Source organism: Oncorhynchus mykiss, chromosome 5 (genome assembly GCF_013265735.2).
Source record: "Oncorhynchus mykiss isolate Arlee chromosome 5, USDA_OmykA_1.1, whole genome shotgun sequence".
In the NCBI taxonomy this organism is placed as follows: domain Eukaryota; kingdom Metazoa; phylum Chordata; class Actinopteri; order Salmoniformes; family Salmonidae; genus Oncorhynchus; species Oncorhynchus mykiss.
Genome location: NC_048569.1, coordinates 79,133,150 through 79,161,030, shown reverse-complemented (window position 1 = coordinate 79,161,030; position 27,881 = coordinate 79,133,150). Strand labels below are relative to the sequence as shown.

General features: G+C 43.9%; 2 protein-coding genes across 11 annotated transcripts in view; both read right to left on the bottom strand.

Moving 5' to 3' along the window:
* The window catches only part of LOC110524632 (neurturin), a 32,357-nt gene extending 28,337 nt beyond the window's left edge, over positions 1-4,020 (bottom strand). The window contains exon 1 of one of the 2 annotated variants that reach the window (XM_021604475.2): positions 3,879-4,020. Coding sequence is in view for 1 of the 2 variants with exons in the window: in XM_036978486.1 (XP_036834381.1) it covers positions 3,331-3,361 (31 nt within the window). In the remaining variant the exon portion in view is untranslated. Of the gene's footprint in view, positions 1-3,330 lie in introns of both variants that reach the window. The other variant, XM_036978486.1, reaches the window with a different exon arrangement.
* Positions 4,021-19,045: 15,025 nt separating this feature from the next.
* The window catches only part of st3gal3a (ST3 beta-galactoside alpha-2,3-sialyltransferase 3a), a 79,797-nt gene continuing 70,961 nt past the window's right edge, over positions 19,046-27,881 (bottom strand). For all 9 annotated transcript variants that reach the window (XM_021604472.2, XM_036978484.1, XM_021604470.2 and 6 more), the window contains 2 exons: positions 25,579-25,725; positions 19,046-20,601 (listed from right to left, as the gene is read on the bottom strand). In XM_021604472.2, coding sequence (XP_021460147.2) covers positions 20,497-20,601; positions 25,579-25,725 — 252 coding nt within the window. In that variant the 3' untranslated portion in view covers positions 19,046-20,496. The remainder of the gene's footprint in view (positions 20,602-25,578; positions 25,726-27,881) is intronic.

Here is a 27,881-nt window from a genome sequence, read left to right as displayed (position 1 = left end):
GTGGTCTACAGCTTACTACAGCTTATCATAAGGTACTCTACCTCAGGCGAGCAATACCTCAACCTCTTTAATATTAGACATTGCGCACCAGGTGTTATTGACAAACAGACACACACCCCCACCCCTCGTCTTAACAGAGGTAGCGTCTGTTTTGTCGGTGCATGGAAAATCCCGCTTGCTCTATATTGTCCGTATCGTCGTTCAGCCACGTCTCGGTGAAACATAAGATGTTACAGTTTTTGATGTCCCGTTGGTAGGATAATCTTAATCGTAGGTCATCAATTTTATTTTCCAATGATTGTACGTTAGCAAGAAGAACGGATGGTAGTGGGAGTTTACTCGCTTGCCTACGGATTCTCAGAAGGCTGCCTGATCTGCGGCCCCTTTTCCTGCGTCTTTTCTTCACGCAAAAGGCGGGGGTCTGGGCCTGTTCCAGTGAAAGCAGAATATCCTACTCGTTAAAGGAAAAAGTTTCTTCCAGTCTGCCGTGAATAATCGCTGATCTGATTTAAACAGAAGTTATTTTCGGTCATAAGAGACAGCATCATTATGTACACAATAAGTTAAAAAAAATAAGATTTTTTTAAAAACTAACAGAATAGCACAATTGGTTGGGAGAATGTAAAACGTCAGCCATGATCTTTGGCGCTAACTTTGCAGCTGTGTATTATTAATAAACAATGCCATGCTGGTGGATGGTAAAATTCAAATAAAACCCAGCCCTGAAACGAAACGTAGGCTGAAAATAATTTGTATGTCATATCATAGGAAAATACACCGCATTCACGTGGATTAACATGAAATGGGAAGTTCGGATTATATGAAATATATCATACTTTGACTTAAACAATGACTTGTGGACTTAAATCGTTGTGCAACATCATGGGTAAGCTCTGGCCATTGCTTTTCAGCTCAAAAAAGTGGATTTCTACTGGTGTGAGCATTTCATGTCAAGGGTGGTCTGGTGTCAAAGTACGTTTCCATATCTGCAACAGTGATCAGCTGAGCAGGGCATGTTATGACCTCATGTCATGCTGTATGAGGTCATGTGAACAGAGACCCTATCAGAGGACAACTAATAAATGTACACACAATTGGCAGACACACACTCAGAAACATTTAAACTATCTACTAACCTTAACCCTTACCTTAACCTTAACCCTTACCCTTCTGGGTTCTGACTGAGAGCAAGGGTTCTGACTGAGAGCAAGGGTTCTAACTGAGAGAAAGGGGTCTGACTGAGAGAAAGGGGTCTGACTGAGAGAAAGGGGTCTGACTGAGAGAAAGGGGTCTGACTGAGAGAAAGGGGTCTGACTGAGAGAAAGGGTTCTGACTGAGAGAAAGGGTTCTGACTGAGAGAAAGGGTTCTGACTGAAAGAAAGGTGCATGTCACACCCTCTATCTCCCACAGATATTGCCTGGGCCCATACTCGATGCGCTCTAGACAATTCCACTATTGTTGTCACGTATGGCACAACAACCAACGATACAAAAGTTTCCTACAGCACATTCAGTATGGGACCAAGCTATCAGTTAAGGATGGAGTATGAGGTATGGCATTTGGAGTATGGGCTGCTACTCTAACTGGTTGTTAATGGTGAGGTCTGACCTGACCCTTAGAGGGGACTGAAAACTGAAGGACTGAAGGTGTTTGTCATTACTACCAGGCCTCTCATTAGTCCTCACTGCTATAAAGCAGACTGAAGTTATTCTGTCACAACCTGACTCAAGCCCATGACTCTCCCCAGCATCACACAGCAGAGCACCCATGCCCTATCCCTTGCCTTACCCCTTCCTTATGGATTACTAAATGGACCCTGTTGGATCCTTTAGAGTAGGATATGTACTGCAACACTGCAAGATTTTAAATTCAGAGGAAAGACTACTACTACAAACAAATTGCCTTCCTTTCATTTCAAATTAAACAATCCCACCATTATTAATGCATTTTATCTGGTAAGAGGATAGCGATATAATTTACTGCCTACATGAAGAGGCCATAGTTCCATGAGAGAGCAGACAATGGACCTATTCAACATTCTAGACACATTTGTAAAAATACCTTGAAAGGACAGATGGATGGAGAGAACAAGATAGATAGAGAGAGAGAAGCTTGATGGTGATTTGCTCCAGCCTCAAGTAACTGCAGATAACAATCACTGTCCGCACCTAGGACCTGGGTAAACCCATTTTGAACTTTAAAATAGCCTATTTTTCTAATGCAATTTTCAGCTTGGTTTCATTCATCAGTAAAAACACTCATGTTAGAAGAAAAACAAGCTTGTCAACTTGATACACATGTCAAGTAAAAAATAGCTAACATTAAAATGAAAATGGCAAAGGTGAACAAATTAACATCCACACCAATGAAACTGCCTCTTTAGAACTAAAATACTGCTCCGGACCCAGAGCTAAACAATTTAATCACACAAGTAGCAGGTGGTTTGTCGCCCTCTTTGGAAAACGCTTAAGAGGGTGTCGAGTTCAATATCACCACACAGACTGACATCTGCGACCAGGAAAATAAAGTGACCTGACGATGGATAAAACAAACAGCCTGAAATCACAATTTCTCCATGCACCAGTCGCTCCTGCACTCGCTCCAACGAATATCCTTCCATGATTCCCATGCATTTACGCATATGTGGTAGATGTATCTTGTACTATCCAACTATCTAATAAAATAAACATTTGACTTTGTAGGAATTTAACATCTCTTTCGTTGACAGTGATTTCTTGGTATACATTCTTTGAAATCTCTGCATTTCAAATTAGAAGAGTATATATATATTTTTGCACCCAAGTGGATAAATGTTTCAGAAACACAAACATGCATACAGAAAAATAACACAGCTATACAATCTGTACTGAATGTAATTAAAGTTTGATTGTTTATTATCAATAACTTTATTATTATGTTAATATTATTGGTATATTACTAATACTGTCATTATTATGACCACCATTATCATTTGTTGTAGTAATAAATTACAATTATTATGTAGAAGAAGTAGGATTAGCATTTCTGTCAGAGTTAGATACATATAAATATAAACTAATATAGGTTGGATTACAAGTCAAAGGATTTGGCACAAAGTCAAATGATCATTACAGAGCGCAGCTGAAGGGAGTCCAATTCATGCCGCGCAGGAGTTTGAACATGACTGCAATAACTAGTCTGCAATTACTGACATATTATATCGGCTACATCGACATTGTTTGCTTGTGTGTGGTAATTTAAAACATTACACTTTGCTGTAAGCAAAAACAAACATTAAACATAGATTATACAATTAGCCAACAAAACAATAGTGTTTATTTTAATCTTACCTTCACCGACTCCGACAACCTTCCCAATCATGGACGTGTGTGTGAGCAGACAAATATCAACCTTATAAAACCAAAACAATCTAAATGCAATGGCACTTTATTCCTTAGAAATATTTCTCTGGCTTCCTCTCTTACATACACTGGCATACTTGCGCAATCTTAATTTTTATTAAAAATATGCAGCCAAAGTTTTCTGAAAAACTTCCAGATAGCCTGTCTATGATAAGAGTTCCATACAGAACTTCACTTGATCATGGGATTCTCTGTATGTTCCACAATGGATGCGCCCGAGATGCGCTATGGTCCGCGTCACAGGTATCGTTCTCATTGAATAGAAATAGTCTCCCTCTTTCTTCACTGTAAACTGCAGATGTTAGTGTTAAATTGTAGCTCCAAATACAGATGTGAGTTGGCTCAGGTTTTTTAAAGCCTGGGGTGGTGTCAAATTCCATCGTCTATCACATGATCCCAGCCCACAATAGCCTACACAGGTTGCTTTCTGTGAAATGACACTCAATTTACAAAAGCTCATGATTAGGCCTACTTACTATTTCGGTTCCTTATTTTAATCTCTACATGAACTTGATTCCGTATATCGTTTTTCTACGTCCAAAGTTGACCCGGTTCAGTTAGAATGGTTGGCGTGTCCCATTTAGATTCCAAAGGATCGCGCGCGTGCGGCGGTGTCTATTAACTGCGCATGTTAAATGAGTACTCGAAGGCAACCTATAGGAGAGAGCTGTACACCCATTTTATGAGCGTCAAATGCAACCACACTGCTGGTATTAACTTTACACACTGCACTGCAGTACTTGCATAATGTGTTATCTCTTGAAAACAATGAAACCGACAAATGACCCATGACAATCATAATTTGACATCTAGTAACATGTATAATTGTTGTGGAATTGTCTTCTCGTTTTGCCTGTTGAATGACCCTTGTGATCGTTTATCATATCAGTAGCCTACTTGCTTGACATAATAAACTTAAACAAAGATACTTTGTTTTAAAATAGGTTGAATTTCAAGTGTTTATTTTTTATTTTTTTACAATCCATGCACAATTACTTGATGCCTAATCAATACCCACACTTTTCTATGTGACCGCAATTGGCCCAATGCTTGTTTCTGAGATAAGGCCATTCAAACCACCAGTCACACACTTAACAATTGATAAAACAAACCTCAGTAATGAGACAGGCTACGTCCCAAATGGCAACCTATTCCCTATATAGTGCACTATGGGCCCTGGTCAAAAATAGTGCACTAAAAAGGGAATAAGGTGGCATTTGGGATGGAAACTTTCATGACCAAACTTCCCGCAAGCGACTGGGGTGCAATCTGAATCTCAAGCTTTAGAGGTGTTATCAAGATTGGCCTGGAATCCAACCCACCCGACTGGCTACAAGGCCAGGGCCAGCCAGCTCTGAACTCTACATGTCTGTCCCAAATGGCACCCTATTTCCTATGTTTTGCACTACTTTTAACCAGAACCCATAGGTCTCTGATCAAAAGTAGTGCACTGTATAGGGAATAGGAGGCTAAGGGGGCCATTTGGAACACAAACTAAACCTCTTTTCCAGATTGTGGATCTCTTCTCCACCTCAGGAGCACGAAGCCATAGCATCTTCAATCCAGGCGGTGCCAAACAGCAGATTAAAGCCCCACAGAGGGTTGCCTTCTTTGGGCAGCGATGGATGCTGACTGGCTCACTGGGTCCTGCTGGTGCTTGACCCAGCCACACTCCACTGGCCGAGCTTTGGCCAGCCTGGGAGGCTGCCTGACGGGGTGAGACCAACCAACGTGCCATCCTGCCTGGAGCTAGGGCATGGAGACAGGACAGGAGGCTGACTGGTGCTTGACTGGGGCACTGGGGCAGGAGACAGAAGGGCTCACAGGGGCACTGAGGAGTGACTCCAGGCCACGCTGCTGACTCTGAGGCCAGGTCTTTATTCAGGATTGCCCAGAGAACAGCATCAGCATGACCAAAACAACCTCTTAAGCCAAAAATGTATAAAGCCTGAATTGTATTCAGTATCCTCACTGTGTGGTGGGTTATGGGTCACATGTGACTGTGGAGGGGTTGGACAGGGGCAGCAGGCAGTCCTGGACTGTGAGTCTTAGACTAGTGTTGTGGTCTATAGAGCCATGAGGAGCTAGTTGACCCCTGCAGCAGTCCTGGACTGTGACCAGTGAGTAGTGTTGTGGTCTATAGAGCCATGAGGAGCTAGTTGACCCCTGCAGCAGTCCTGGACTGTGACCAGTGAGTAGTGTTGTGGTCTATAGAGCCATGAGGAGTTAGTTGACCCCTGCAGCAGTCCTGGACTGTGACCAGTGAGTAGTGTTGTGGTCTATAGAGCCATGAGGAGTTAGTTGACCCCTGCAGCAGTCCTGGACTGTGACCAGTGAGTAGTGTTGTGGTCTATAGAGCCATGAGGAGTTAGTTGACCCCTGCAGCAGTCCTGGACTGTGACCAGTGAGTAGTGTTGTGGTCTATAGAGCCATGAGGAGTTAGTTGACCCCTGCAGCAGTCCTGGACTGTGACCAGTGAGTAGTGTTGTGGTCTATAGAGCCATGAGGAGTTAGTTGACCCCTGCAGCAGTCCTGGACTGTGACCAGTGAGTAGTGTTGTGGTCTATAGAGCCATGAGGAGTTAGTTGACCCCTGCAGCAGTCCTGGACTGTGACCAGTGAGTAGTGTTGTGGTCTATAGAGCCATGAGGAGTTAGTTGACCCCTGCAGCAGTCCTGGACTGTGACCAGTGAGTAGTGTTGTGGTCTGAAGACCTGGCAGCAGCTCTGGGCCTTTTCTCATTTGGTCAAAAGTCCATTCTCCACCCTCTCTCCTTCGTCTTCTCTCCTCCATGACCCCGAAACCGATAAGTGTTTAAGGAGATGCCATTTCATGTGTAGGCGAACGGAAGAGCGTCCTCCCCTGCTTTATAGCCTTTCATTGAGGATATTCAGGTGTATCCTATCTGAGTCCTTCGTGGAAAAGTTTTGAAATCTGCCACACGCCCTTGGAATCAGATTTTGTTTTGTCGGAGGAGAAAAGCATGCACACGTTTAAAAACAATAAAATGTTTTCTGAAACTAACTTCAATAATTTTGATCACTTTACACATTTAATTTGGGATCCACCCTGTAAATTTAATGTGCCTGATCTGGAGAAGGAGTCTCATTTCATACAAACACATTTTCATCCATGTTCCCTTTCCTAGCCGCCTATCCTCTAATTCCTTTTGACCTTTTTCAAAAGGAGGCGAGAGAGGACAGAGGACAACGGAGTTTAGCAAATCCAATTGAGAAAAGACCCTGGACACACTGTGACTGGTGTGGTCCAAATTAGAGGTCGACCGATTATGATTTTTCAACGCCGATACCGATTATTGGAGGACCATAAAAGCCAATACTGATTAATCTGCCAATTTTTTTATTTGTAATAATGACAATTACAACAATACTGAATGAACACTTATTTTAACTTCATATAATACATAAATAAAATCAATTTAGCCTCAAGTAAATAATGAAACATGTTCAATTTGGTTTAAATAATGCAAAAATAAAGTGTTGGAGATGAAAGTAAAAGTGCAATATGTGCCATGTAAGAAAGCTAACGTTTCAGTTCCTTGCTGAGAACATGAGAACATATGAAAGCTGGTGGTTCCTTTTAACATGAGTCTTCAATATTCCCAGGTAAGAAGTTTTAGGTTGTAGTTATTATAGGACTATTCCCATCTATACCATTTGTATTTCATTAACCTTTGACTATTTGATGTTCTTATAGGCACTTTAGTATTGCCAGTGTAACAGTATAGCTTCCGTCCCTCTCCTCGCTCCTCCCTGGGCTCGAACCAGCAACAAAATTACAATTAGCGCCATTTCACTTCGGTTACACGAGCCTCATCTCGGGAGTTGATAGGCTTGAAGTCATAAACAGCGCAATGCTTCACGCACAACGAAGAGTTGCTGGCAAAACGCACGAAAGTGCTGTTTCAATGAATGTTTACGCGCCTGCTTCTGCCTACCACCGCTCAGTCAGATTATATGCAACGCAGGACACGCTAGATAATATCTAGTAATATCATCAACCATGTGTAGTTAACTAGTGATTATGATTGATTGTTTTTTATAAGATAAATGTAATGCCAGCTAGCAATTTACCTTGGCTTACTGCATTTGCGTAACAGTCTCCTTGTGGAATGCAATGAGAGAGAGGCAGGTCGTTATTGCGTTGGACTAGTTAACTGTAAGGTTGCAAGATTGGATCCCCCGAGCTGACAAGGTGAAAATCTGACCTCTGGACTGTTATTGTGTAGTGGTTTAGAGGTATGAGGACCTAGTTGACCTCTGGACTGTTCTTGTGTAGTGGTTTAGAGGTATGAGGACCTAGTTGACCGCTAGACTGTTCTTGTGTAGTGATTTTGAGGTATGAGGACATAGTTGACCTCTGGACTGTTCTTGTGTAGTGATTTAGAGGTATGAGGACATAGTTGACCCCTAGACTGTTCTCGTGTAGTGATTTAGAGGTATGAGGACATAGTTAACCTCTGGACTGTACTTGTATAGTGGTTTAGAGGTGTGAGGACCTAGTTGACCTCTGGATTGTTCTTGGGTAGTGGTTTAGAGGTGTGAGAACCTAGTTGACCTCTGCTCATAGGGAGAAAATTAATGATGGCCTCCAGCAATGATGACACTCCTAAAAGTCCTAAAAGCCAGCCAGGCACCCAGGAGGCCATACTGCCTTGCACTGACCCATAGCAGGGAGCCTGGTCCTGCCCAGCCCACACAGGCCCTCCCTGCTCTGGCCTGGCCCAGGCACTAAGCAAACATGGGCCCACCTGCTCCGTCTCTGGAGTTTCAGACATTCAGCTAGCCCACCTCCCATCCACCTCCATCAGAAGTTCAGATCTCCCTCCCAACATTTCCCAAGCCTCTCTCTGCTCCTATAGCCTCCTACTGTAAGAGCAACCTGCTGATTAAATTCACATGTTCTAACACGGACCAATGACCATTAATTAATGTTCTCAGTGCTTTCCAGGCCATAAAACACAAGTGGACTTCCCTATGGATACAATTAACCTTCCCTCCCTCTCTACAGAAATTATGGCTGAACCCTTCAAAAGAAATTGATGACCGAAATAATTTTATTCCAAATAGCCATTTAAACTCAATTTGGCCTCTGTCAGAGTGATGTATTTTCAGGCGTATGGAATTCAGCTGGAACAACACAGAGCTCATAGACTGTCCCAAATGGAACCATATTCCCTACATAGTGCCCTATTTTTGACCAAGCCCTAGTCAAAAGTAGTGCACTATACTGGAAATAGGGTGCCATTTGGGATATAATCACTGACTCTGGATGGATAGCAGGAGGGGAATAGGATCCCGACCGGGTGTGTGTGCACAAACCGAGACCTGGGTTTGTATTTAAATGGGGAGATAGTTATTTGATGTCCTTTTCTTTTAAAGCTAGTTTTCTTTTAATATTTTGTTGTTGTTTGTTTTTAGACCTTTCCCCGATCCTAATCCAGCATGCTTTTTCATTCCTTTTAAGACCAAGGGAACTATTACAAAACAGCAGAGACATATTGATCTCTGTAACGATCGTTGTCGGAATGAGACCAAGGTGCAGCGTGGTACGTGTTCATGAATCTCGAATCAGGGACTGTTTGTTTCGAGCATGTTGAGCACAGTGCCACACTGCTAACCCACACATGTATCTTTAGGCATGGCCAATTAAAACTGAGGAGAAGATAATGATTTTGTATCCTGATAGAGAGGTCACAGTAGCAGTATTAATAGGTTGATGACACATACAGTGCCTTGCGAAAGTATTCGGCCCCCTTGAACTTTGCGACCTTTTGCCACATTTCAGGCTTCAAACATAAAGATATAAAATTGTATTTTTTTGTGAAGAATCAACAACAAGTGGGACACAATCATGAAGTGGAACGACATTTATTGGATATTTCAAACTTTTTTAACAAATCAAAAACTGAGAAATTGGGCGTGCAAAATTATTCAGCCCCTTTACTTTCAGTGCAGCAAACTCTCTCCAGAAGTTCAGTGAGGATCTCTGAATGATCCAATGTTGACCTAAATGACTAATGATGATAAATATAATCCACCTGTGTGTAATCAAGTCTCCGTATAAATGCACCTGCACTGTGATAGTCTCAGAGGTCCGTCAAAAGCGCAGAGAGCATCATGAAGAACAAGGAACACACCAGGCAGGTCCGAGATACTGTTGTGAAGAAGTTTAAAGCCGGATTTGGATACAAAAAGATTTCCCAAGCTTTAAACATCCCAAGGAGCACTGTGCAAATAATATTGAAATGGAAGGAGTATCAGACCACTGCAAATCTACCAAGACCTGGCCGTCCCTCTAAACTTTCAGCTCATACAAGGAGAAGACTGATCAGAGATGCAGCCAAGAGGCCCATGATCACTCTGGATGAACTGCAGAGATCTACAGCTGAGGTGGGAGACTCTGTCCATAGGACAACAATCAGTCGTATATTGCACAAATCTGGCCTTTATGGAAGAGGGGCAAGAAGAAAGACATTTCTTAAAGATATCCATAAAAAGTGTTGTTTAAAGTTTGCCACAAGCCACTTGGGAGACACACCAAACATGTGGAAGAAGGTGCTCTGGTCAGATGAAACCAAAATTGAACTTTTTGGCAACAATGCAAAACGTTATGTTTGGCGTAAAAGCAACACAGCTGAACACACCATCCCCACTGTCAAACATGGTGGTGGCAGCATCATGGTTTGGGCCTGCTTTTCTTCAGCAGGGACAGGGAAGATGGTTAAAATTGATGGGTAGATGGATGGAGCCAAATACAGGACCATTCTGGAAGAAAACCTGATGGAGTCTGCAAAAGACCTGAGACTGGGACGGAGATTTGTCTTCCAACAAGACAATGATCCAAAACATAAAGCAAAATCTACAATGGAATGGTTCAAAAATAAACATATCCAGGTTTTAGAATGGCCAAGTCAAAGTCCAGACCTGAATCCAATCGAGAATCTGTGGAAAGAACTGAAAACTGCTGTTCACAAATGCTCTCCATCCAACCTCACTGAGCTTGAGCTGTTTTGCAAGGAGGAATGGGAAAAAATTTCAGTCTCTCGATGTGCAAAACTGATAGAGACATACCCCAAGCGACTTACAGCTGTAATCGCAGCAAAAGGTGGCGCTACAAAGTATTAACTTAAGGGGGCTGAATAATTTTGCACGCCCAATTTTTCAGTTTTTGATTTGTTAAAAAAGTTCCACTTCATGATTGTGTCCCACAATCATTGTTAAAAAAGTTCCACTTCATGATTGTGTCCCACTTGTTGTTGATTCTTCACAAAAAAATACAGTTTTATATCTTTATGTTTGAAGCCTGAAATGTGGCAAAAGTTCGCAAAGTTCAAGGGGGCCGAATACTTTCGCAAGGCACTGTATCTAATCTAACAAAGCTTGATATTTACTGATCATCCCTCCACTCCAAAATGACCACACTCTTTGCATCTAAAACACAACATGACACTGGAATTAACCTGTGGCTAAGGTCCTTAGTGTCAAGCCCCCTGCAGTGCCAAGCATGTGTGTCCATCCACATATACCAGCATGGTTTCTCTCTATGAGGAAACTTGTAATTTTGGCATCTGAGTAAGGCTCACAATGGCACTGGAGGACTACATTTAGAGCTTAATCTAATGTGGCCTCTTGGCCTGTTCCTGTGGTGAGGTGGGGTTAGAGGTCAGGGGTCAGAGTGTCTGGGTGGCCAGGCATGGCCCCCTGGATCTCCTGCTGCTAAAGCTTCCAGGTTCTTCAGCTCTCCTGCTGATTCACAGCATCCTGGTCTTGTGAAGGGGTTGGTGATCAGAGGATTTCTCCCAGGCATGGGTGGTTGCGAGCCTGTTCGTTATTCATATATACCGTTTCCCATTGCTTGTATTATAACAGCATGCCCTTGTAAAACACTGTGGGTTAAGTACAGAACCCAGAAAGCACAAACAAACACACTGTATGCCTATTACTCACATTGCTGGAGTGAGGGAGAGAGAAAGAGGAGCGTGAGAGAAGTCTTTGTGAATAGGCATGATGGACAGGAACTCTCTCTCTCCTAGATGTAGCGTAGTGATTCCACTCCACTGAGCTAGGCACACAGTGAGCCACTCCGTCTATTTCTGGAGAGCATACTAAATGTGAAGATATCTCTAAAGCACCTGGCAACCTGAGAAAACAAGCAGTAGATCAGCGTGGCAAAAGAGGATCGCTGAACAAACATGGTCCACATTACACATACACCACTAATGAGTTTCTATCAGATCTTCATTCAGTGATTACATGCATCATTTGTTCTAGAACACATCATGTTCTAGAATCTATTCTGTCAGTTCCTGAAGTATAATACAAATTATAATCAGAAAACAGAATGTTATTTCTCATGGCGGCTATATAACAGCAATGGGAGTACAGACGTGTAGTGACCAGACCACCTGTTTCTCTGTCTGTCTTCTGTCCCTATTGCAGATGTGAACTGGGTATGTGTGCTCATGGGTCTCTTAAAATCCCCTTGTGGTTTGCTGTGGGCCTGCTGGGTCTGCTAACGTAAACACTCTTCTCTGGAACACAACTGAGTGAGTGCTGGCTTTGGGATGCCGATGTTTCACAGAGTAAAATGTGTAATAACATTAATTCAATAAACATTGTACCTGGGGAGTGAGAAGGAGCACGCCTCCTCTTAGGCTGTAGAAGGGACAAGGATACCCAAGATGACATGAAAAACCACAGCTGTGAAATGACAAAGAAGGGGACTAGAAAATAAACCTCTCCAGCATCCCAGCCTCAGTCCCAGACATTTCCCATGCATGCATCGGGGACAGAGAGAGATCGTTATGGAGAGAAAGAGAGAGGAGGGAGATGGAGGGAGGCAGAGAAAAGGAAAAAGGAGCAACATGTTTTCCATCGCAAGTGTTCCCACGTCTCCCATTTTTGAGTAAACTGTTTTTTTGGTCAGCGTTGCAGCAGCCATGGGTATATCCAGTGCAGATGCAGTGTCAGTTAAAATAAAAGGGTGTGGAACCTGAGACTGCACAGACACACTCCACTGGAAAACAGTGCAGGGGCAGACCAAAACCCTGCCTCACGCAGGGTCTAATTAAAACAAAATGATGGGAACCACCGACAAGAACCAGGGCTCGTATTTCAGGTCAGACAGAAGAAGGAATCAAAAGAAGATCAAAAGGCTTGGGAGCAGCAACAGAACCCCGTCTGGCCTGCTGGTGGTATGTGAGAGCTGTCCCCCGGTGTCCCCCCCAGCTCAGACCAGAGGCCACCTACATAGAGTAGAGAAGAGCAGACCACCTGTCTGTGTGCACTCTACCAAGCACCAGCACCCCACCCCAGAACACATGTGCACACACATGCACGCACGCACACAGTGACAGACCATGTCCAGGTCAAGGATCCAGCTCTTTAAATAGTGTACACCTGCCTGTTGTGTCCATAGCAGAGCTGTCTGTGATCTCACACACTTTCTAAATCTGGGTACTATTTACAGCAGATGCTACAAGCATATTAAAACCATTGGAAGATCTGGCTGCCAGCATTCTTAGAGAGTTGCATGCTGTTGTTGGGTTGTTAGTACTGTAGCTGCTGGTTTGGATTCTAGTTGAGTTTTTTGGTTGTCTATATTGAATCCATATATTTTCAAGATAAATCTACAGTATATTGGTGTGTAGATCATCACATCTAAATGTATCTAATCTATTCCAATCTAAGATCACTAGTCTTCTTTTATGACCATTACAGTAAACCACTAACGAGAAATCGTATATTTTATTAATGTAGTTACCATGGTGTTTCTGAATAGAAAACAACACAGCAGACCTTGTGTGTGATTTATCTGATCATCTACTGTCTAGGACAGGGCTCTCCAACCCTGTTCCTGGAGAGCTACCCTCCTTTAGGTTATGCATGAGGGTGCCTCTCCAGGAACAGGGTTGGCATTAAAACCTACAGGAGGGTGGGCTCTCCAGGAACAGGATTGGTGTTAAAACCTACAGGAGGGTGGGCTCTCCAGGAACAGGATTGGTGTTAAAACCTACAGGAGGGTGGGCTCTCCAAGAACAGGGTTGGAGTGAAAACCTACAGGAGGGTGGGCTCTCCAGGAACAGGATTGGTGTTAAAACCTACAGGAGGGTGGGCTCTCCAGGAACAGGATTGGTGTTAAAACCTACAGGAGGGTGGGCTCTCCAGGAACAGGATTGGTGTTAAAACCTAAAGGAGGGTTGCTCTCCAGGAACAGGATTGGTGTTAAAACCTACAGGAGGGTGGGCTCTCCAGGAACAGGATTGGTGTTAAAACCTACAGGAGGGTAGCTCTCCAGGAACAGGATTGGAGTGAAAATCTACTGGAGGGTAGCTCTCCAGGAACAGGGTGGGAGTGAAAACCTACAGGAGGGTAGGACTCTAAGAACAGGGTTGGAGTGAAAACCTACAGGAGGGTGGGCTCTCCGGGAACAGGATTGTCATTAAAACCTACAGGAGGGTGGGCTCTCCGGGAACAGGGTTGGAGTAAAAACCTACAGAACGGTAGCTGTCCGGGAACAGGGCTGGAGTAAAAACCTACAGGACGGTAGCACTACGGGAACAGGGTTGGAGTGAAAACCTACAGGAGGGTGGGCTCTCCGGGAACAGGATTGTCATTAAAACCTACAGGAGGGTGGGCTCTCCGGGAACAGGGTTGGAGTAAAAACCTACAGAACAGTAGCTCTCCGGGAACAGGGCTGGAGTAAAAACCTACAGGACGGTAGTTCTCCGGGAACAGGGCTGGAGTGAAAACCTACAGGATGGTAGCTCTCCGGGAACAGGGCTAGAGTAAAAACCTACAGGAGGGTGGGCTCTCAGGGGACAGGGCTGGAGTAAAAACCTACAGGAGGGTGGGCTCTCAGGGGACAGGGCTGGAGTAAAAACCTACAGGAGGGTGGGCTCTCCAGGAACAGGGTTGGAGTAAAAACCTACAGGAGGGTGGGCTCTCCAGGAACAGGGTTGGAGTAAAAACCTTACAGGAGGGTGGGCTCTCCAGCAACAGTTTTGGAGTAAAAACCTACAGGAGGGTGGTCTCTCCAGGAACAGGGTTGGAGTTAAAACCTACAGGAGGGTGGGCTCTCCAGGAACAAGGTTGGAGTTAAAACCTACAGGAGGGTGGGCTCTCCAGGAACAGGGTTGGAGTAAAAACCTACAGGAGGGTGGGCTCTCCAGGAACAGGGTTGGAGTAAAAATCTTACAGGAGGGTGGGCTCTCCAGCATTAGTTTTGGAGTAAAAACCTACAGGAGGGTGGTCTCTCCAGGAACAGGGTTGGAGTAAAAACCTACAGGAGGGTGGTCTCTCCAGGAACAGGGTTGGAATAAAAACCTACAGGAGGGTGGGCTCTCCAGGCACAGAGTTGGAGAGTACTGATCTAGGACATCCATTCTACTTCAAAGTAAAAGAGAAGAAAACACAAATGTGGTCCACTAAACACAGCTTGTAACATGTTCTGAAGTAGAGTGCAATGTTTTTAAGATCTCATAACATTTATTAGCAGAATAATTGCGATATGTTGGCGTTAGGATCCTTCAGCCAAACAGTGTCCATTACATGGTGCACACTGTTAACAAGCCAATTTATACTGTAGCAGGCTCCAAATAATCTCATGAAAGCATACTCATAGCCTGCATCACAAATGACAACCTATTCCTTATAGACTGTATGTAGTGCACTACTGTTGACCAGGGCCTATAGGGTATTGGTCAAAAATAGTGCACTATATAGGGAACAGGGTGCCATTTGGGACGCAACCATAGGGACTGCATCCAAGACAAGACAAGAATACAAATCTCAGCCATAACTATACTGAACAAAAATATAAACACAACATGTAAAGTGTTTCATGAGCTGAAATAAAAGATCCCAGAAATGTTCCATATGCACAAAAAGCTTATTTCTCTAAAATGTTGTGCACAAATGTGTTTACACCCCTGTTAGTTTGCATTTCTCCATTGCCAAGGTAATCCATACACCTGACAGGTGTGGCATATCAAGAAGCATATTAAACATAATGACCATTGCACAGGTGCACCTTGTGTAACAATAAAAGGCCACTCTAAAATGTGCCCGAGGCCCATTGTGAGGCCCATTTTTGTAATGGTATCTCTGACCAACAGATGCATATCTGTATTCCCAGTCATATAAAATCCATAGATTAGGGCCTAATGAATTTATTTCAATTGTCTGATTTCCTCATATGAACTGTAACTCGGTAAAAATCTATCAAATTGTTGTATGTTGCGTTTACATTTTTGTTCAGTATACAGTGCATTCGGAAAGTATTCAGACCCCTTGACTTTTTCCACATTTTGTTACATTACAGCCTTATTCTAAAATAATGACAAAGTGAAAACAGGTTTTTGGACATTTTTGCAAATGTATTAAAATAAAAAACAGAAATACCTTATTTACAGTATTCAGACCCTTTGCTATGAGACTCTAAATTGAGCTGCATCCTGTTTCCATTGATCATCCTTAAGATGTTTCTACAACCTGATTGGAGTACACATGTGGTAAATTCAATTGGTTGGACATGATTTGGAAAACACACACCTGTCTATATAAGCTCCCACAGTTGACAGTGCATGTCAGAACAAAAACCAAGCCATGATTTAGAAGGAATTGTCCTTAGAGCTCCGAGACAGGATTATGTCAAGGCACAGATCTGGGGAAGGGTACCAAAACATTTCTGCAGCATTGAAGGTCCCCACAAACACAGTGGCCTCCATCATTCTTAAATTGAATGTTTGGAACACTTAAGACTCTTCCTAGAGCTGGCTGCTGGGCCAAACTGAGCTATCGGGGTGAAGGGCCTTGGTCAGGGAGGTGACCAAGAACCAGATGGTCCCTCTGACTGAACTCCAGAGTTCCTCTGTGGAGATGAGAGAATCTTCCAGATCGGACAACCATCTCTGTAGCACTCTACCAATCAGGCCATTATGGTAGAGTGGCCAGACAGAGGCCACTCCTCAGTAAAAGGCACATGACAGCTCGCTTAGAGTTAGCCAAAAGGCATCTAAACGACTCAGACCATGAGAAACAAGATTCTCTGGTCTGATGAAACCAAGTTGAACTCTTTGGTCTAAATGTCAAGTGTCACGTCTAGAGAAAACCTGGCACCATCCCTACGTTGAAGCAGGCACAGCCAGAAGAGGACTGGCCACCCCACATAGCCTGGTTCCTCTCTAGGTTTCTTCCTAGGTTTTGGCCTTTCTAGGGAGTTTTTCCTTGCCACCGTGCTTCTACACCTGCATTGCTTGCTGTTTGGGGTTTTAGGCTGGGTTTCTGTACAGCACTTTGAGATATCAGCTGATGTATGAAGGGCTATATAAATACATTTGGTGGCAGCATCATGCTGTGGGGATGTTTTTCAGCGGCAGGGACCGGGAGACTAGTCAGGATCGAGGGAAAGAGGAACGGAGCAAAGAACAGAGAGATCCTTGATGAAAACCTGCTCCAGAGCACTTAGGACCTCAGACTGGGGCGAAGGTTCACTTTCCAACAGGAAAATGGCCCAGAGCACACAGCCAAGACAACGCAGGAGGGGCTTTGGGACAAGTCTCTGTATGTCCTTTATATTTTAATTTATTATGGATCCCCAAAGCAGCTAACATCTCTGAAGAGACCTGAAAATAGATGTGCTCCTACTCTCCTCATCCAATCTGACAGAGCTTGAGAGGATCTGCAGAGAAGATTGGGAGAAACTCCCCAAATAAAGGTGTGTCAAGCTTGTAGCGTCATACCCAAGAAGACTCGAGGCTGTAATCGCTGCCAAAGGTGCTTCAACAAAGTACTGAGTAAAGGGTCTGAATACTTATGTAAATGTGATATTTGTGCACATTTCTAAAAACCTGTTTTTGCTTTGTCATTATGGGGTATTATGTGTAGATTGATGAGGGGGGAAAAAAAACTATTTAATACATTTTAGAATAAGGCTGTAATGTAACAAAATATAGAACAAGTCAAGGGGTCTGAATACTTTCCGGATGCACTGTATATGTAACACCTATCCCTGATCTTATCCATATACTGTAGCTCAGGCTTGGACCCAAAACAACCTTTTTACTAGCAGCAATATCCCTAGCTTTGGTCCAGGGCGTTTACATGCCTTCTTTAAGACGCATGTAACGCTCTGGACCAGAGCTACAATAATCCTGACATTGACCCCAGTCACCTTGCACCTTTGACAGTCTTCTAAGCGTGGACTCAAACTACAACCATAGCCTTAGAGCCAAGTCTGTAATGAGATAAACAGCCACACACTACATTGATTTCTCTATCCATTTGAAATCTTTGAAGTCTCTCTTTCATGACTCACAGCAGAAGAATGTCATACGAGGTGAAATCACTTTAATAAACTGAAGTCGTCTCTGTCTCAAACGGCACCCATAGGCTCTGGTCTAAAGCAGTGCACTATATAAGGAAAAGGGTGCCATTTGGGACGCAACCCTAGTGTTGTGTAAGGGTGGCCCTCGATAACTATTTTAGCCATTAAGGCAGCCATTAAGTCCAACAGAAGTGAACAGACATTCCTTTTGGAATAGCAAACTCCAGCTTTCAGCAGACTTCAGCCTCTCCCGGCTTCTCCTGTTTCTCTCTACAGAGGTGAGATAAATTGAGTCCCTGTTGGACTGGTGTTATGGTGCCACAGCTGTCTAACCTGTCTGAGCCACAGCTCTCTCTAACTAACCTGATCTAACTTGCAGACCAAATGGTTGGGTTGGACTCTCCCTCCTGGCTGAAGGCAATACAAGCTTGGTAACACCTCTGACTCATTACAAAAAAGCTATAGTTACAACGCAATAGTAACCATGGCAAAACAAATTTCCGCTTGCACACACACACACACACACACACACACACACACACACAAACACACACACACACACACCAGTGGTTAGTCTCAAAGAGTTAAGATGGTCAGTAATCTGTTCCCAGGATACTGTTCTGTTGTTGGCAGTCTCCAACGTGTGGAACATAGAACATTCCCTGTCCTTGACCTTTTCCCCATAAAAAAATCCTGCAAGAACCCACCCAAGAAAGCAGCAGACCTGGGTTCAGATGCTATTCGAAACCATCTCAACTATTTTATCATGCTTGATTGATCTTCCCTGACTTAATGGACCAATAGAATAGTCAGAAAATCTGCAAAACCTACCGAACTGGCACTCCAGGGAAGCTAGAGCAAACGCTGATAGACTGAAAGATTTCTAATAGTATTTGAACCCAGCTCACAACACAATGATGACTCAGCCCCACCAGTTACATTGACCATGTTTACCAGCACTCTCTCATAAACACTGACTGTTTGTTGATGCCACTTAGTAGGACAAGAAAAGCTGAGATGATCTTTCTGATAAGGTGTATCCACTACTGGAATACATGGATGGGTGGGTGGAAAACACAAACATATACTGTATCTAAACAACATGGCATTAGACAAAAACACTGTTAGACATTGCTGTGTTGCAATATGAAATAGATGCTTTTTAAATGCAACAAAAAAAAGTTTAGGGAAGACAACAGTAGATATAATATTCAATTAAACATAAAAAACAGGAATATATAAACACATTTCATTACCTCTCTCCAGTTGTTTGCATTTCATAAAATGACAAGGGACAGAGTTATAATCTGCTTTATTTCATTTGTCAAACCATCTTGATGCACAACGCTCCCTAGTGTAGTGACTGTGTATCAGTGGAGGCTGCTGAGGGGAGGACGGCTCATAGTAATGACTGAATTTAGTCAATGGAATTGTATCAGGCATATGGTTTCCATGTGGTTGAAACAATTCCATTGACTCAATTCAGTCATTACTATGAGCCGTCCTCCCCTCAGCAGCCTCCACTGCTGTGTCTGAGCGATGAGAAATTCAAGTGCTTTGGCTTGTGCATATGAGTAGAAAATAAGATAATATGTGGCTGAACAGAGAACGGCAATTAAGACACCATATATTATTGCTTAACAAAATACAATCCATTTTGGCAAAAATGAACAAAGAAATAAAACAAGACATTTAAAATGGATAAACCTCAATTGTTTAAACAACAACTGACAGTAGTAAGTAGTAACACTGATTATGTTTGCAGGCCATGCAGACTTGAAATAAAGTATGCACCCCAAATGGCACCCTATTCCCTATATAGTGCACAATGTTTGATCAGAGCCCTATAGACAAATACAACAGCATTAAGACCAGAGTAACAGTCTGAAACGTGATCCAGGACAGATTGGGAAGCACACTGATGAACTGAAGACGACACAAAGCCCAGTGCTTCTGTGAAAATAAAACATGTTTATCCAGTGAGGGGGGTCGGTCACTCCTCACCCCCCATTTTTTTCCTTTGTTCTTTGCATTTTAAAAAAGACAGAGGGGAACAAAGTAATCTCTCAAGGTAAATCATTTAAAAACATATCTTAAAGGGGGGAAGGAAGGTGTGGAGGGCTTCTAAACCATGAGCACCGGCCCTTCCGTCCACTTCCAGATACATTAGAAGCAGAATATGTATGTGCATTATTTGCTACCTGTCTGGAAACCTATTCGACTGAGCCCAGATAGAGGGCAATGCTGCCATTACAAGAGATGAAAATAAATATATAACAGTGATGCGTACGTGGTGACAGAATACATTCAGGTATACTGTAGAAGTATGAGTAGAGGCATGTCCTCTATCCTTATCCAGAGGTATTCTTGGCACAACCCATTATGTCCAGATTGTCAGTCCATCTTTTCATCAAACTGTAATGTCACACTGCAGCAAACCCTGAAACAGAATCGTGTGTAGCTCTCAGTGTTCTAGAGAGTTCTAGCTCTCGGTTTTCTAGAGAATTCTAGAATGTTGTAGTCCTATCTCTCCAGTGTAGTGCAGGGATTATGCCATTTACCACAGTTCTCCTCTGTCAGAGCGAGAAACCCTTCAGAACCCTTCACCAGCCTTCTTTCCTGAATACAGTATGGCTCAGCCAGGGTTAGGGTTAGGTTGGGGGAACAGAGCAGGACTTCACAATGCTGCTTCCGTGTTTCTCCTCTATCTCTCTCTCTGTGACCTAGGATTGGCTGGATGATGTCATCAGCATCCTGAGCCACAGATCCCATTGGTCAAGTCCTGTATAACCCCAGCCTTCACCAGCTTAATCAGGAACTCCTTCTCCTTAGAAATGTTGTGAGTCCAGGACTGTGAATAGGAGACAGACAGGGAGGAGAGGTGTGGAGAGAGGGGGATGGAGGGAGGATAGAGGAGTACAAAGGAGAGAATGGTAGAGGAGAGGAGATGCAGAATAACAGGAGTGGGAGTGGACAGAGGAACAGAGGAAAACGGTAGGTACTTTACAGGAGATGCAGGTAAAAAGTCACATTCTTTGGGAAGGGAGGCAGGGAGGATGTCAAAGCTGTTGCGTCCACATTTTTTACTTTCAACTTTTGATCACAGAGATCAGTGGAGGTAAATGCCAGAGGTACAATAGTAACATAAAAGAAGACCTAAAGTAAACAGACTATTGAGGTTGACAGTGAAACTATTGTCTTTTTAAAGGAGCTTTCTTCACTTACGGAGTTGCCCCTTAAATACAGGGGATGAGAGGGACAGACAATACCAGACGACTGACTGTACAAAGTGGGACACTAAACGTGGGGTGTAAACCACTTTATTGTGGGCTGTTGGATACAAAAGATAAGAGACAGAAAGAGATAACTGCTTTCTTGTCATGGCTTTACAAGCGAAATGTGAAAACCATTCACCGCTCAAAATAGCAACGTCTGTGGTCAAAGATCTGAGGTTGGGGATGCCTGTATATGACGGAAATTTATGGTGGGGAAACTAGTGTCATTACAGACTTGTTCAAAACACCTGTAGTATCAACCACGACCACTGCTTTACAGGAGCGACCCATCCCTAAGAGCTGTTGTCATGCAGTTCAAAGGCAATATCTATAGCGTGTCTGGTCTCAAACCCCACCCTTTACCTTACTATCCTATATAACTGCCATACGTGTTCCATTGTTTACAGGTCACGTTATCTGTAGAACCATGCTTAAAAGAGAGTGCTGTAGGCTAGACTGGCTATCTCCTGTAGAGTTGGTTCATGTTTGGAGCCTGTAGGGACAGCTGAGTGACTGACAGCTCAGAAGAGCGAGGAGGGGATTGACTAGGGCTCCACATGCTTTCACCTGCTCCTCTGACTCTCTCTCTCGCTCTCTCTCTCAGCGCTTCACACTCCCTCCTCCCCACCCCCTCTCTCTCTCTCTCTCTCTCTCTCTCAGCGCTTCACACTACCTCCTCCCCACCCTCTCTCTCTCTCTCTCTCTCTCGCTCTCTCAGCGCTTCACACTCCCTCCTCCCCACCCTCTCTCTCTCTCTCTCTCAGCGCTTCACACTCCCTCCTCCCCACCCAGGGCTTCCCTCTAAAGAGTTAGGAAATCCTTCAGGCAGAGATTAGACAGACGGAACAAAACACACCTAAGCATAATATGTTAGAAGAATGCAGGATTCCAGGCACTTGATTTCTCAATAATATCTATAGGATATTTGTTCAGTCTTGCTTCATTTGGTCTTAGTGACTAATGCTGGTATCATTATGAGGAGACTACAGTGATAGATGATTGAACAATTGTATCTGTTCAGGACATGGCTGTGTGTGATCCATTCAGAGGGAGCTTAGCCTGCTGGACCAAGCCGTTCTACAGGCACAGACCCAAAGGTCTTTGAGTGTGAGGCCCAGCGGTCGTCTTGGATTGACAGCTTCACACTGGCCCTGGACTGGGTCACCCAGAGAGAGAATACTGTACTACCACAGCTCTCAATTATGCATGCAAGGGGGTTGGAGGAGGGGCTGAGACAGGTTTGTGTCACTGCAAATGGAAGAGAGCGCACACTGACACCTGGTTGGGGAGTCATGTGTATGTGCTGGGGGTGATCACATGTCAGCCATGGAGGGACCAGACCAGCCCTTCTGGGCTCTGACATACCTTAGTAAAGAGTGATTTATGACCAGGCAGAGTGCTGTGTACATAATGAAGGGATCAGATGGACCTTCCAGACACTGGGACAAGTGTCTGTGTCCCAAGTGGCACTAAATTCCCAATATAGTGCACTACTTTGAGCAGGGCCCTTAGGGGTCTGGTAAAAAGTAGTGTACTGTAGGGAATAGGGTGCCACTTGGGACACACTTGCTATTGTGCTTGTGGTCCTGCCCCCTCTTCAAACACCAGCACCCACAGGCTCCACTACAACAGACTTCCGTTACCCATCTACCTCCTCATCTTACTCCACACACTACCCATCTTACTCCACCTCTTACTCCACACACTACCCATCTTACTCTACACACTACACATTTTACTCCACACCCTACTCCACATCTTACTCCACACACTACCCATCTTACTCTACATCTTACTCCACACAGTACACATCTTATTCCACATCTTACTCCACACCCTACTCCACATCTTACTCCACATCTTACTCCACACACTACCCATCTTACTCCACATCTTACTCCACACACTACCCATCTTACTCCACCTCTTACTCCACACACTACACATCTTACTCCACACCCTACTCCACATCTTACTCCACATCCTACTCCACATCTTACTCCATACACTACCCATCTTACTCCACATCTTACTCCACACACTACACATCTTACTCCACATCTTACTCCACACCCTACTCCACATCCTACTCCACATCTTACTCCACACACTACCCATCTTACTTCACATCTTACTCCACATCTTAATCCACACCCTACTCCACATCTTACTCCACACACTACCCATCTTACTCCACATCTTACTCCACACACTACCCATGTTACTCCACCTCTTACTCCACACACTACACATCTTACTCCACACCCTACTCCACATCCTACTCCACATCTTACTCCACACACTACCTATCTTACTCCACATCTTACTCCACATCTTACTCCACACACTAAACATCTTACTCCACATCTTACTCCACACCCTACTTCACATCTTACTCCACATCCTACTCCACATCTTACTCCACACACTACCCATCTTACTCCACACCCTACTCCACATCTTACTCCACATCTTACTCCACACACTACACATCTTACTCCACATCTTACTCCACACCCTACTCCACATCTTACTCCACATCCTACTCCACATCTTACTCCACACACTACCCATCTTACTCCACATCTTACTCCACATCTTACTCCACACCCTACTCCACATCTTACTCCACATCTTACTCCACACACTACTCCACACCCTACTCCACATCTTACTCCACATCTTACTCCACACCCTACTCCACATCTTACTCCACATCCTACTCCACATCTTACTCCACACACTACCCATCTTACTCCACATCTTACTCCACATCTTACTCCACACCCTACTCCACATCTTACTCCACATCTTACTCCACACACTACCCATCTTACTCCACATCTTACTCCACAAACTACCCATCTTACTCCACCTCTTACTCCACACACTACACATCTTACTCCACACCCTACTCCACATCTTACTCCACATCCTACTCCACATCTTACTCAACACACTACCCATCTTACTCCACATCTTACTCCACATACTACACATCTTACTCCACATCTTACCCCACACCCTACTCCACATCTTACTCCACATCCTACTCCACATCTTACTCCACACACTACCCATTTTACTCCACATCTTACTCCACACACTACCCATCTTACTCCACATCTTACTCCACATCTTACTCCACACCCTACTCCACACCCTACTCCACATCTTACTCCACATCCTACTCCACACCCTACTCCACATCCTACTCCACATCCTACTCCACACCCTACTCCACATCCTACTCCACATCCTACTCCACACGCTACTCCACATGCTACTCCACATCCTACTCCACATCTCGCCTCCCGTGTGGTGGTGGGAACTGGGAAGTAACACGATGAACATTAGAGAGAAACCACAGGACTCTTGGAGAAGGGTATTAAATAAGGAGAGAAAGGTCAGTGTAAACTTCCCCTGCAGAGAAGTAAACTAGCCAAGCTAAACAGAGAGGATGTTGGTAGACAGTTTAAAGGGAGACAGAGACACACGCTTAGCAGGGAATGCTAACATACCAACAGAGCCCTGGCTGTATGGTTCATAGCTGTTGACTTTGAGTGGGCGGATGGATGGATGGATGTTCCTGTTCTGTTCCAGTAACTAAGGGTTCAGAGAACAGACGATACCACGGCAACACACAGTCAGGTGACATACAAGGTTGTCTGTGTCTCCTTAACATCAACCTAACTCATTCATAAATCATCCCTTTCACAACTTAACCCTTTCAAAATCTAAACTTGTCATAACGCTTTCACAAACTTAGTAGGATAGCCTTCTGGAATGAGGGATTGAATGACTCACTTCAGGAATGAATCACTGCAACCAAGGATGAGATAAAGATCTTTATAGTATTCATGACATGAACAACTGTGATTCCCTACAAGGTTGTCTTTTCTGTATCTTTCAGGTCAACCTACCCCTTTCACAGAGACTAACACCTCACCTCACACAAGTCTATGTCTGAGTGAGGGGACTTAAAGCAGATCTGAGTCTCTCTAGATATAGCCAAGCATCCATCCGACACCTGTTCACTACACAGTAAAGTCTCTAGAAAGAATGACTCGGGTTTCATTGGAAATAGTTTAGAATTACAGTGCATGGTTCAAATATTCAGTTCAGTTTGTCTCTAAATGTCCCTCCTGTTTTACAAGACGTTTATAAACACTTCTCTTAATGGAGTTATTTTGACATTGGCACCAAACGAAGCCATCAGTTCTTCTCACTTTGATGCAGTATGGAGTGTGTGTGTGTGCTCGTGTGTGTGAACATGTAGGTGAGCGGTGAGTTGCAGGGTAAGGATGACACAAACCTCATCCATAGTTACCCATCAGACTGACAGCATACAGTACACATGCCCCTCTTTCAGCTTCCATTATTTGAACAGGGCTCTGCTAAAAACCTAAACAAACCTTCTGCTTTAGATCAGTGTGACCTCATGGTCAGATGAAGGCATTGTTTTACAATTTACATGACATTTTTGTTCCATGATGTGTGTCAAGGCCCCAATCTGAACCTTAAGAGTGGTAAATGGCTGGCGTCAGTGGTACCTCTTTGATGGCCGCCATCCTGATCTTCTCGTAGTAGTGTAGGGGGGCGTGAGGGGTGCTCATGTCATAGCCAAATCCAGCCACGGCTACCTCATCACAGTTATGGAGGGCCATTGTTATGGCAACCGTCCCCAGGGTCGGAATATTCTGGAAAACACAGAAGAGAAGTCAAATATTCCCTGAAACAGGACAGAATGACAGTAGAACTATTGGAGGAATAGAACATGGGGTAACTAAAGGGAAATGTAAAAGGTTACCAAAACAGAACACATGGAATGGAACTTTGAAAGACCTAGTCATGGCACATTTAGATTAAGGAAACAATGGCAATTTATTTTGTTAACAGAGCTGGTGAGATAAAGGAAAACGTCCTCTCTCTCTTCCCCCGTCACTCTCTCACTCTCCCCCTCTCTCCTGCTCTCTGTGCTGCTTGAACTTCTGCTGCTTGAGATAGCTGGACATCCCGGTAGGAACGAAGTGAACTTATCAGCTGTCTGGGTGTTTGAGGGAGTTGCTGCAGGTGTATCTGTGGTGCTGTAGGTCTCCACTCTCCCTCTGACAGACACACTGTGGCAGACCCTGTTCCAGACTGTAGGCAACAGCCCTGTGGCCAGGCAGGCTACTACCGAAAGGCTTATCAGTGTAGCTCTGTGTATGACAGACATGGCTAATCCTGCTAGCATAGCAGTGGGCGTACTGCATGGTGGCTGATTAAAACCAACCACCTCTAGTCTCTACAGTACATCTCCAGCCTAGGTCCATGCTCCCTCCATGGCCCTCTATAGGTGTGGATGTTACAACAAGGAAGGGTATCTTCTCTAGCAGATATTGAAAAGCTACTGGTTGATAAAAAGGTCCAACTAGCTCTAGCCTCTACAGTACATCTCCAGCTCAGGTCGATGCTTCTCAAGTCCTTGCTCTCTCCACGGCTCTCAGCCACGTCTCTCTACTGGGTGTGGATGAACAGGACTGTATTGTGTACACACTGTTCTGCTGTTCACTAGTATTCGCGTCTTGATTATTAATGCCTCAATTCACACTTCCATGACAACATTCCGTCAGGAGGGGGTATCACAAACTACACAATTCTGAGCTTGATTTTGATGCCCCCTTGCAGCATAGCTCTTAAAGATTTAAGGACATCAATGAACACAATTTGTGTACATTGTCTTTGAATTCCTGAGATTGGAGGCATGGCATTGGTCCATATTAGTTCCAGTAGTGCTGACATCCAAACGGGACTTTAACAGTAAACAGTATTAGTTTGTGTTCTGACTCATTGCTGCTGAGACATCTGGAGCGCCCAGAGCAGAGCAGAGCCAACTAAGGCACCTGGAGGGGCTGTTGTATGTCTGTAGTGTGTTAGGGTACACTAAAAACAGGACAGAAGGGTTCTGGTTCTGAAATGGTTCTTCCTGAGCTCTTGGAGAACTCTTGCACGATAAAGAACCTTTCAGTTCAGTGGGGTGTTCTTGACGTGGCATCTACGGTTCTACAGAATTCTAAAAGGTTCTTGAATGTATGGAAGCTTGCAGATGGGTCCCTTTCATAGCACACAGCAAACTGGTCAGTGTTACTTGTGCTGATTTTTCAGTGTAACATTTCTAGTGTTGATTGAAGAGTTAAATTAACACTCAGTGGTGTAAAATAACCCCAATGTTGGTGTTAAGTTATCAGAGTTGAACCGAAAACCACGCCCATCATTATCATATTTCCCAACATGCTCTAATACAGGTTGATCTTCTGAATTGTTTGTTTCAATATCTATGTATTTGCAGGTACATTGATCAATTAATTAATCTTATGCTACTCAAATATGTGACCCGTTTCAAGAAGGTAGGCAGGCGTATGTCACTACCTCACAGGAGAGGCATTTGAACGTTTTATTTTTTTAATCAAAATGTGTTTTTTGGCAGAAATGCCTTCTGGAACATGTGTGCCTTAATAAGAAATGTGTATGCCATCTGTAAATACGAATAACATTGTTAAATTATGAGCCTAGTTGGTTAAGCCACAGAAAAATACAGGAACCTTCCCACTAGCCATGATTGGCTGAGATAATGGATGGGCTGGACATGCCGAGAGATGTTTTCGGATTGGGTTTGCCATGTAGCAGTCTATAGTATGTGTGGATAATCCTTTCAACCTTTGTTTTAAAAAAACGGAAAAGGTTTTGCTACTCCGCTCAACATTGCTGCCCTGAAGTTAATAGCGCTATCAGTGGGGAAAAGCTATGATGGACTACTTTCTGGAGGATGATCGTGCCATGCTGACTCTCTCTGACTGAAAATGAATCAGACAAT